This window comes from Aethalodelphis obliquidens, unplaced genomic scaffold, assembly GCF_003676395.1.
Source record: "Aethalodelphis obliquidens isolate GAN/ISIS:26980383/991018 unplaced genomic scaffold, ASM367639v1 scaffold9, whole genome shotgun sequence".
NCBI classification, from domain to species: domain Eukaryota; kingdom Metazoa; phylum Chordata; class Mammalia; order Artiodactyla; family Delphinidae; genus Aethalodelphis; species Aethalodelphis obliquidens.
The window spans coordinates 31,931,805-31,943,479 of record NW_020837953.1 but is presented as its reverse complement, the minus strand read 5'-3'; the positions used below and the strand labels follow the sequence as shown (position 1 = coordinate 31,943,479).

Genomic DNA, 11,675 nt, shown 5'->3' with positions numbered 1-11,675 from the left:
TTTTGTTTGCTCTTTCTTTGCTGAGGCCCCAACTGGCAGCTCTCTGTTCTTCCAGCCAAACTTGGTCTTTCCTGGGGAGACAGAAAGAAGGCAGGCAGCCCAGTGACCTGGCTAACATTCTCCCCTGGCTGGAGTCTGTCTGCTGGAGGCTGAGCAGAGGGGGCTGCAGCTAGGCCCCCGCAGGCGTGTAAGAAAAGGCCATCCTGTCTCTTCTTTGTCGCCTCTACCTTCCCCTGCCTTGGGGGCTTGGAGACCCCTGAGTTCTTCCTCCTTGCTGTCTTTCCATGCTGACCCCCAGGGACTGCTCAGCTAAGAAAATGTTTATAAGGCAGTGGATTCCAGTTTGAGAGCCAGAGCCTCCCTGGCCCCCGCCCCCGCCTGGGCAGCAGGGCCTGGCCAGACAGCTCGTAACGCTGGCCCACCTCTGGTATCTCCCCCAGGACACCTGTCAGGATTTTGCCATCTCCTGCACAGCCTGAGGGGAGCTAACAGGCCTCTTTGCAGAGGGTTAGCTGGTAAGACTGTATCTCCCTGTCAGCCAGCACCGCCTGCTCCCTCACACACTGTCTCATCCTCATCGCATGCCTCGCCATCCCCACGGAGCCCGTTCATCTGTCTGGTGTGTGGTGTGGTGTGTGTGCTGGCCGTGGTGGGGCCCCCAGTACTCCCCCCTAAGCAGAAGGGCCGGGGTGTTGGGGCAGGTCTAGAAGCCCAGCCCTACTCTGGACTGAGGAAGTGGCTTTGCACAGAGCAGCTCCCCAGCTGGAGCAGGAGGTGAAGAGCGAGGTCCGGGAGAGGATGCGCACCTGCTCCGAGGTGCTGGGGCCCCTTCGGGTGGTGTCCTGGTGTGCAGGGGCCCTTGATCACTAACACTGTGTCCTGGCTTTCTGTCCCTGCTGAGCTTTCTCTCACCCGCCCTTTTTCTCTCCTGCTTTGTTGCCTGCTGCCCGAGCCTTGGCCCTTCTGTGGGAAAGAGGCAGGTGCTGTGGCACCCCTGTGGGCCTCCTCTCTCCTCCCGTCTCGCTAACCCTCTCTCTTCTCCCTCTTTGCCCTCCTGCCCTGGATCTCCAGTTTGTGCGGGGGCTTAAGGACCTCCTGAAGACCGCTGCTCTCTGCCTCTCCAGGAGCGGCCTGGGGGGAGCCAGGCACCCGGCACCTCCACCTGCCTAACCCGGGCCACCGTCTGTGCCTACAGGGTCTGCCCCCAAGCCTGCCCCACACGTGTTCTCACTAGGGCCCCCCATAGGAGGCAGGGGCTGGCCTCTCTGCCCCCGCCCCCCTCCACGCGGCCAGTGTAGAAAGCCATAAAGCTGCTGTCGGCACGATGACATAATACTATGCTGAAACTCGCCCTCCCCTCCTCCGCTCTCCTTCCCCTTCCCCGGAACTGTAAGGAGTGAGGACTCTAGGAATCTTGCCTTAGAGCCTGCCCAGCCCCAGAATCAGGCACGGCTCTAGTTGAGCCGAGCAGGTTTCTTCAAGGAGCCGTCTGGGGTGCCAAGCAGGTTTCTTCAAGGAGCCGTCTGGGGTGCTGACTGATGCTGCTGAACAAGTTCGGTGACTGTCCCAAGCACAGCTGGTCTGACGCTGTTCCCACGGCGCCACCCCGCCCCCGGAGCAGGTAGGACGCCAGGAGAATGCTTGTACCCTTTGCTCCAGGCACTGAGGGACTGAGCTGGCTCTGGCAACCCCGTGCTCTCCAGAGGAACTAAAGGAAACCAGGCCGGGCCTAGGAAGTCTGCTGAGCCCATGGGCGTGCGGTGGGTGCTGCTTGTCTGCTGTCCTGTACCTTTTTTAACCAAAATAAAGATTTCCCTCTTCTTGCCATACCGTTGGCTGTCTGGTACCACCTCTGCTTTGGGGTCCAGGGCTGGGGCCTGTGATGGACCTGCAGAACACCTGGCTCACCCTCATCGCCAGCCTTGTCAGCTGGTCAGTGCTGTCCTGGGGATTTAAAAAAGAGGCACAGCGGAGCCAGAAGTGACACAGGCAGAGTGGCTAGTGTCATCGTCACCCTGCCCCTCTTGAACTCCTAGTCTCAGTTCCAGAGACCTTAGCTGACCTCTGAACTCGGAAAGGTCCCAGCCTAGGCTGGGACAGAGGGTTTAACTCCAGTCAGGGACTGTCACACCCCTGAACTGAGCCCAGCCCAGGGTAACAATGGAACCTTCCCTTTCCCCAGCTGCTGCCCCACATCGAGATACACACACAGTGTTCTAAGAGCTAAAAAATAATTACGGTGGTCATTTAGCAAGGGCTTGCCCATTCTCTTCCCTAAACCTATGAAGAAGGCAATGACAGCCTTTTTACAGGTGAGGGAACAGAGGCTCAAGAAAGGCACGGAAATTTCCCAGGGTCTCCCAGCTGATAAATCCAGGATTTGAACCTGATCTCTGCCCCAACCTCTGACCCTTCTGCACCACCCAAGGAATGAATTTGGCTGCTGTGGGAGGAGGGGATCTCAGGGAGAAACCCTAAAATTAGAGAATGTCATTCAGAGCCAACAGGGGGCTTAGTGATGATCTGTGTTGGCCTCCTTGTACTGATGGGGAAACTGAGGCCAAAAGGCAGGAAGGGACCTGCTCAAAGCCTTATAATGGATGCAGTTCCACACCCGGACCTTATTCCATTCTCTTTCCAGTAATTCCACACTGTGTCCTCGACTGGAATGGCCTAGGAGACGTAGGGTACTCTAAACAGCAGCACCTTGAGGAAGAAAAGGCTCAGCTGAGTCACTTAAAAGTAATCTCTCTCCCAAAGGCAACCAACTAGTACCGTGAGCCCTTAGCTGAATAACTGAACCCTTGTTCACAGCTAACCAAGGGAGAAGGTGCCAGTTTCTCCAGTCACCTGTTTAATTTGATCATTCCAAGACTGAAAAAATTTCCTAGGAAGTTCTTTCTGAAATCTAACCAGAATCCCTCCTGCTACAATCAGAGCCCCAGCCTTTTTCTCAATGGAGGTAGCTATCTTCTCTATGCCACAACCCTTCAAAGGCTGTTATTACTGGCTAAGACGGATTGGTTGTCTGTGAGACCAGAGGCTTTGATCCTGCTGGTAGGATGGATGCTATATGGGAGGGTGGGGAGGTAGCAGGCAGGATGAGGAAAGCCCCTTTGGGCTGCAGCCCCTGCTTCTGTCCTGCTGACTCAGGTGGCTGACAGTGGAACTCCGTGCCCTGCCAGGGCCTGCTGCCTCCTGCCTGCCTGGGCTCCTGGACTTGGGAAAGGGAGGCCTGGAGGCAAAGGGAGGTGCCTGAGACAGGAACTGAGTCAGGACCGACAGGCCAGAGCGGGCAGGAGGTGTTAGGTAGCCTGGCCTGCTCATCACTGTGCTGAGGGCATAGAGCTTGTGGTGTGAACCATCAGGTCTCCTGGCTTGAGTGGTAGGAAGAGCATGCTTCCTCCCTTGCGACAGAAGCATCTCCAAAATTCCTAGGCCTATCAGGCCCTGCCCTCCAGGTTTCTAGTGTTCTGGGATCTCCTGCTTTCCCCCAGGACTTGGGAAAGCCTGAGCTGGATGACTAATGCGAAGGAAGGGCCTTGAGGGCCCAGCGCCTGCGCAGGCCAGAGGAATGTCTGGGCTGGAGAGCGAGGAGGCAGTGCTGAGCGAGTGCATCTGACCATTCATTCGTCTTTGCAGCTGGGCAGGGTCTGGCCTTCGGCTGAGGCCTGGTTTGAGGTCCTTCCTTATTTCATAGAAACCAGCTCCATATTAGTGCTTTGAGTGTGTATGTTTATAATAATAAACATTATTATGTGGATTTTTTTTCACACAATGTTAATAGTTCCATCCACTCTACTAAGTGCTTTCCTCACAACAAGCCCCGTTTTATACTTAGGAGAACTAAGGCTCACAGAGGTTGTCACTTAGACAAAGCCACAGCAGCTTGTGAGAACTGAACCCAGGCAGTCTGATTCCAAAGATACTAGGCTATTCTGTCTGTCATAGAAAAATAATACACATTCACCATTGGTAACCTGAAGATACTAGGAAAATCAAAAGAAAAAAAACCCACTTAGACTCCTACTACCTTAAGATATACTCTGTAAATTGGTACTTCAGTGTATTTTGTTTCTAGCGTTTTCCGTGTCAGTGATCTAAGCAAAGCCTTCGGGATGGCAAGCCTAAAATCCCTTCTGCTTCCTTGGCAGATCTCATCTTTGGGCCTCAGAGTTCTGGCCTCAGAGTCCCTCCAGGAGGGGAGGGTGGGTATTCAGACACCAAGAGGAACTGGGGACGGACAGGCCTGTGAAATAGTCCTGGTTCAAGGATTAAACTGGTTGGATCCCAGAGAGAGGAGCCCCACCCCTGAGTCCCATCTGAGCTTTGGCTAGGGGTGGAGCAGATAAGCAGGAACACACCCTCATAGGTGCAATGCCAACACCTTTAGGTGAAATTCTTGGCTGACACAAAGATAGCACCTCAGTGAACAGGGACAGAAGATTGGCAACAGAGCAGTCTCCATCTCTGAGGCCTCTGCCAGGGGTCAGGGGTGGGGCCATGGTCAACGGGAAGGGGCAGGGAAACTTCTGAGAGGCAGGCTGGGGAAGGCAGCACTCAGCTAGGACTGCTGCCCCGTAAAACAAAATGGCCTGTGTGTGGGCTTCCCTGGTGGTGCAGTGGTTGAGAATCTGCCTGCTAATGCAGGGGACACGGGTTCGAGCCCTGGTCTGGGAAGATCCCACATGCCGCGGAGCAACTAGGCCCGTGAGCCACAACTACTGAGCCTGCGTGTCTGGAGCCTGTGCTCCACAACAAGAGAGGCCGCGATAGTGAGAGGCCCGCGTACCGTGATGAAGAGTGGCCCCCGCTTGCCACAACTAGAGAAAACCCTCGCACAGAAATGAAGACCCAACACAGCCAAAAATAAATAAATAAAATAAAAAGCCAAGCATTTAAAGCCCTTTAAAAAAAAAATGGCCTGTGTGACAGCCACCTCCTTTTTTTCGGTCCTGTCTCTCTCCCCGGTTACTAGCACCCCACCCTGGGGAAGCAAACTGGGCAGAGTACCCAGGTGGCCTGCTTCCCAGCCTCTGACAGAAGGCAGGCTGAGTCAGGCACGAAAGTGGGATAGTCAGTGAGCTGGGTCCCCACCCTCTGTGAGCCCCACTGATGCATGATGGCAGGTGGCTTGGAGGGGCGAGGTGACCTGGTGTGGAGAGCCAGAGGGTAAGTGCTCAGACAAGTGGCAACAGGCCACCAACTTGAAAGGGAAAATTGTGCTGTGATGGGGAATGTATCCAAAAACCTACTGGGTGACTGATTACAAAGGCTGGGCTGGAGCGTCAGAAGCCGATCGTTAAACACCTCATTAAGTGGCACCCTGAACGCTGCTGCTTGTGCATTTTGGGAGCTCAGAGGGGACAGGACCCTGAGGGGGAGTGAGGAGTGGGGGATGGAACCATTTCAGGTAGACTCTGGAAGAAGCCTGCATCTTACTTCTAAATACAGCCTGGAGCTCACAAGTCAGAAGCCTTGATGGGAGAGAAGCCAAAGCTGTGTGACCCTGAGCAAATCTCATCCCTCTCTGAGCCTTAGTATTCCCATCTCTGCAGTGGGAGTAGTAGTCACAGTCCTGCCCATTTTGCAGAGACACAGCAGATACTATAGATCACGGGTATGAAGGTGCTTGGGAAACTACAGCCCTACCTAAACAATGAGTTATCTCACCTGAACCAATGGGGGAAATGTACCTGGCAGGATCAGGAACCCCATCCTCCTGCACCTGGCTTCATGGGCTCTGCCTAGGCCCACAGCGGTCAGGTAGCTGAAGCCATCCTCAGCCCCTGGAAGGACACGGTGAAGGAGGATCTGATTTGAGAAACTGGGGCAGCTACCTCATGTGGCAATGTAATGGAAACCCTGAACAAGAGGGGGCAGCCTGGAGGCTGGAGAGGTGTCGATGCAGGTGCGGCCAACGCCCAGATTTCTCCTGCTGACTGTCCCAATGACTCACCCCACATCCCAGCCCTTTCACCTTTAAGGAAGAGCCGGAAAGGGTGTGGTGGGGAAGAGGAGAGGAGGCAGGTCTGGGGCCCCAGTCCCGCCCTCTGCCCCTCCCCACCCTGCTGTGGGCCTGGCCTTCCAGCCAAAAGGCAGGCCGAGAGCAGAAGAGGCACAGAACCCGGCATCTGTTCCGAGGCAGCCAGTTAGCCTGCCGCCTGTCTGTCCCCAGAGCCATGGAGAGAGCCAGCCTGATCCAGAAGTCCAAGTTGGCCGAGCAGGCTGAACGCTATGAGGACATGGCAGCCTTCATGAAGAGCGCCGTGGAAAAGGGTGAGGAGCTAACCTGCGAAGAGCGCAACCTGCTCTCAGTGGCCTACAAGAATGTGGTGGGTGGCCAGCGGGCTGCGTGGAGAGTCCTGACCAGTATCGAGCAGAAGGGAAACGAGGAGGGCTCAGAAGAGAAGGGCCCGGAGGTGCGAGAGTACCGGGAGAAGGTGGAGACAGAGCTCCGGGGCGTATGCAACACGGTGTTGGGCTTGCTGGACAGCCATCTCATCAAGGAGGCCGGTGACGCCGAAAGTCGGGTCTTCTACCTGAAAATGAAGGGCGACTACTACCGGTACCTGGCTGAGGTGGCCACCGGTGATGACAAGAAGCGCATCATTGACTCAGCCCGGTCAGCCTACCAGGATGCCATGGACATCAGCAAGAAGGAGATGCCACCCACCAACCCCATCCGCTTGGGCCTGGCCCTGAACTTTTCCGTCTTCCACTATGAGATCGCCAACAGCCCCGAGGCGGCCATCTCGCTGGCCAAGACCACCTTCGACGAAGCCATGGCTGACCTGCACACCCTCAGCGAGGACTCCTACAAAGACAGCACCCTCATCATGCAGCTGCTGCGGGACAACCTGACGCTGTGGACGGCCGACAACGCCGGGGAAGAGGGGTGTGAGGCTCCCGAGGAGCCCCAGAGCTGAGCTGTGCCCGCTGCCCTCCCTGCCCTGCCCGCTCGTCCCCCACTCCTGGCAGAGAGGACTTGTACGGGGTGGGAGGCCCAACCCTTCTCCCCAAATGCTCTGCCCCAGCTCAGAAAGGCTCCACAGAGAGGAACCAGCAGAGCTGAGGCCGCCTGGAGCCAGAGGATTCCATGCTTCCTGCAGCTTTCAGGTGCTCCTAGCCACTGGTCATTCCACCCAGCCCTGCTCTCTGCACCTCCGCCGCCCCCCGACCCCACCCCTGAACCTGGCCACTTCCTCCCCACCCCGCCCCCCTCCTGCCCCTGCTGCCTCTGGATCTTAGGAATTTAGGAGTATCCCACCTTTGTGGCTGAGAACTCAATTGTGTGGCAGAGGCTGGAGATGAGAGAGAGAGAGAGAGAGAGAGAGAGAGAGAGAGAGTGTGTGTGCATGCAGCGAGCAAGACCAAGGAAGCGAGCGAAAGCACGTCTGCTGGGTGTGACCATGTTTCCTCTCAATAAAGTTCCCCTGTGACACTCCTCCTGTCTTTTCCAGTTATTGCAGAGGGACGGGACAGGGTTTGGTGTATGAGTTACAGAGACCCTCCCATGGGGATGGCTCAGTGACCCGCAGACAAGACTCTGGAGCCAGTGACTCCAGGAGAGAGGCTGGGGGTCCAGCTCTCTCCATCAGGGTCTGGTCCCCCGAAACTGGTCCTCCCGAGAGGGTCAGGTGAGTGCAAAGAGGCTTGGAGGCTTCTCTGCAGGGGCCGCGGGGCGGGAGGCTTAAGAGCTCAGGTCTGAGGGGACAGGAAACCAGTGCAGTCTCAGGTGTGAGGTCCGAGGACAGCGCCGGAGGGGTACGCTGCAGTGAGCGGCTCTGGGCACCTGAGATCTGAAAGCGGGAAAGAGTCATTATATCTGAGCGGAGGGGAGTACGGCCTGGGGCAGGGGTATGACGCCGCCTTTTTAAAGGTCTGGCCCAGGTCTGAGAAGACCGCCCTCCAGCTTTCGGAGATGGGGACAAAAATGAAACGGGCTGACGACGAGGAGACTCAAGTTGAGTGGGAAGGGCCGCGAGGAGCGCGTCCTGCCTTGGTCGGCGGAGCCCTACGCCTCCACGCCTCCCCCGGCCCGCCCCCCCTACCCCGGCTCCCAGCTGCAACACGCCTACGTATGCGGCCTCCCAGCGCGGCCAGGCCTTCACAGCCCGAGGCTGGAGGCGGGCCCCAGGCCGATGTCATCCAATCACGGGAGGGAGACACTCAGGGTACCGCCCCAGGGGCCCGACTGACCAATAGGAGAATGAGCGGCGGACTGCGCGCATTGCGTCTTCCCTCCGCCCATCCGGCTCCGCAGGCACCGAGACGGGCTGCGCCACTGAGGGGCCCCCGCCCCCCGCCAGGTGCCAGAGGCGGCGCTCTCCTGGTTTCGCTCGGACGAGTTGCCACCCGCCCTACCCGAGAGCTCGGCATCCTCAGAGCAGCGGGACAGGGCGGGGTCGTGCGGAAAGTAGTCCCTGCCCTCTGCGTCATTTGATCTACCGGCGGTGCCCGAGCCTGGCCGGGCAGGCAGGGTCGGCTAGGAAAAGGCCCCCAAGGTGTCCCCATCACACTCCGGAGCCCAGGCAGCACTGAACTGGTAACCAGGAGGCTTGGAAGTGTCCCTGACTGGCTTGGAAAAGCCATTATACCTCCCTGGGCCTCAGTTTCCCCTTCTGTATCATAAGGGGCTTGGACTAAAGGCTTTATAACGAAAAAATGTGAAGTTAAAACTGCCTGGGTTTGACTCCCAGCCTGCCTTGGCCAAGGCTTTTCACCATGCTTACCTTCTGTCCTCATTTGTGAACTGGGGATTAAAAAATAGTACCTTCCTCTTAAAGTTGCTGTGAAGTTTGAGCAAATACATGCATGTAAAGTAGCCCATAGTACATATTCAATACATGCTACGCATTATTAATCCTTACAGCATCAATAGTCTAGGACTTATCCAGCATTTCTGTGCCAAAAGCAGGATAATCAGGCCCAGTACTGAGGCACAGCTTTACTGCCAAATATGACCTACATGATCACTGGGCCTCCTGAGAATACTGGCCTGACATCAAGTGGTCACTCCTCCACCTGACAGTATTGGGGAAACTCAGTCCAGCCTCATCAGGTTCCCCAGAGTCCAAGTTTGGTCACACCCATGGGACTCAAAGGGCTCTTATCAGAGCTACTAATTCTACAGGGGAAGCTGGCAGGACCACTCTGATGCTTTCTGGGTCCCTCGTTTTCACCTCTCTTTTCCCAGAACGGTGTTAGGTTTTAAGGTTCCAAACCAGTCAGAGACTCTGGGAGAGGGCAAGTGACTTACCCTCAGCTCTGGAAGTGACCTGGTTTCTCTTACCGGACAGGTCTGGTGACTTCCTCTTAATGGGTAGGTCCTGAGAAACGAAATTCTTTCTTTTCTCTCAGCATTTGACTTTTGCCTACTTCCTCTACATGGCTCATGGTTGCCCTCTATGGGGAAAGAAATGAGCTACCCTAAGGTAGCATGTTGGTGTTGACAGATTTTAAAAGCAGATGCTATGGATTGGAATATCACCAAATCAGACAGCTAGCTGTGAGCTGGCTTAGGCACCAGCTTCTGAACTAGGTCCCAGACTTTTCTATCTAAAGCTTTCTTAATGTTACCCAGGGTGGGGTCTCAGTGAGCATTTCTTGTCATCTTTTCCTGGCCTAAACTTGACATTTAAAATTTTTCAGTCCTACGCAACATTGTAAATCAACTATACTTAAATAAAATTAAAAAAAAATTTTTTTTTCAGTCCAACTGCTAATGTATATGGAATTTCTCTTGGGGTGATGAAATGTTCTGGATTTAAATAGTGGTGATAGTCGCACAACTTTGTGAATATATGAAAAAACACTGAACTGTAAACTCTATAATGAATCTTATGATATGTGAATTATATCTCAATTAAAAAAAATCAGTCCCAGAGGGCAAAGTTGGTAAGATTGCCAAGTTCTGCTGGAAATTTCGTGGTGGCCACTCTTTCCAGTTGTCCTCTCCACTTGAGCACTTTCTTTTTTTTTTTTTTTTCCCGGTACGCGGGCCTCTCACCGTTGCGGCCCCTCCCGCACAGGCTCAGCGGCCATGGCTCACGGGCCCAGCCGCTCCACGGCATGTGGGATCCTCCCAGACCAGGGCACGATCCCGTGTCCCCTGCATCGGCAGGCGGACTCTCAACCACTGCGCCACCATGGAAGCCCCAAGCACTTTCCTGTAACCTTTTCCAAATTTCAAAGCCATCTTCAGGTCAAAACACGACTAGCCACCATCCCTTTCCCTTTAACACATACAGAGCTTTGGGTACACTATCTAGTCCGCCAACTTCTTTCACTTATATAAATACATTTATTCAGTCATGATTTCATACCTACTTGATTCTACCTCTAGGTTTGCAACTATGTCCTGGGTTTATTTTTTATCTCCCCAGAGAGCTCCCTAAAAATGGTAACTTTGTCCCATTATTCCTCCTTCTCCCCACAGCATCTCCAGCACGCTTTTGTGTGCAGGAAGGAGCTCAAAACTTAGTTTTAAAACTGTCCCTCCAAATGCCTGGAAACCAGGTTAGTGCCAGGTCCTCTACTGTGGAAAATGGAAATATAGCTAGTTCTGGGATAAAGCAAAGCTTTCTAGATAGAAATTGGGCTCACAAAGAGTCAAGTAACCACAGTCCCATCCTTTCTGCACTGCCAGGTTATCCCCTAGGAAACAGAGGCCCAGGGCTTACAAAGATTTTCCTCTCCTAAGAATTTGAGTTGTATGGGGAAAGTTTGCAACCTAAAATTCTCTAAAGAAGGTATCTACTCTTCTCTCTTACATGCAGTTACTTCAGAGAGCAAAGTCCAAATTGGCTCTGTGGATCCACAGAAGTAGGTGATGGAAAGCAAGGCACTGGGGTTAAGGTTCCTTCTCAGAACTAACCGGGCACCCTAGGCCAAGGCACTGGGGTCAGGCAGGCCACTGTGTCTCCTTCCAGAAAGGCAGAAAGGCACGATATTCCTACACACCCACACACCCACACACACCCACACCCACACCCACACCCACACACACACACCCCCAATGTCCAAGTGTCCAGTGCCTTTTTGGGAAAACCTGATTTCAGATGCTTGCAACAAGATTGCTCGTCTGACCAAAAGTGCCCCCCTCCTGCTTCTTCCTAAAGAACAGAATACAGTAATAAGAGCACGTGGCATGACTGCTATGTGCCAGGCAGTTTCATACCTTATTCCTCACAGCAACACATATTATCATCTTTGTTTTGCTTCTGAAGAGACTAAGGCTCAGAGCCACTTTGACACCTGGGCTTCTGGGGCTATGGGAAGTTGGCTCCCTGACTGGACATGGAGGACACAGTGGGTTGGAAATGAGGCATATGGCTCTCCCCTACCCTCAGCAAGCCTGATGCCACTGAGGTCTGTGTAATCTGAGACTCTTCCTTCCAAAGGGGACAGGAAGAGGAGGTGAGCAGCCCAGACAAGGCTGGGTAAGGGCTCAACAACCAGGGACAAGAGAGAGGAAAAGGGGGAGGAGGGGAGCTACTCGGCTTGATAGAGAATTTCCCTCCAGGATTTTGAGGTAGTTGGGCCTCCCAGCTTCTTTCAAAAACGGGGTGGGCCTTAGTAGTGTTGGGAAGTCACTCCCCTGCCTCTCTCAGGAGCCTTGAGAAAGGACAGAGAATCTCTCAGATCCTAACGGGATCCTCATCTTCCCACAG

General features: G+C 54.4%; 1 protein-coding gene and 1 long non-coding RNA gene across 2 annotated transcripts; both read left to right on the top strand.

Moving 5' to 3' along the window:
* The first annotated feature begins 442 nt into the window (after positions 1-442).
* Positions 443-1,829, top strand: LOC113621986 (uncharacterized). The gene is made up of 2 exons (XR_003433371.1): positions 443-515; positions 1,072-1,829. It is a non-coding gene; the product is annotated as an uncharacterized LOC113621986 (long non-coding RNA).
* Positions 1,830-6,108: 4,279 nt separating this feature from the next.
* SFN (stratifin) lies at positions 6,109-7,447 on the top strand. Its single transcript, XM_027109572.1, has one exon. It carries the CDS (start codon positions 6,183-6,185, stop codon positions 6,927-6,929), a length of 747 nt encoding a protein of 248 aa, XP_026965373.1. The 5' UTR covers positions 6,109-6,182; the 3' UTR covers positions 6,930-7,447.
* Positions 7,448-11,675: the final 4,228 nt, after the last annotated feature.

Coding starts and splice junctions, on each gene's coding strand:
- SFN (XM_027109572.1), top strand. CDS start 6,183: ATGGAGAGAGCCAGCCTGATCCAGAAGTCCAAGTTGGCCGAGCAGGCT.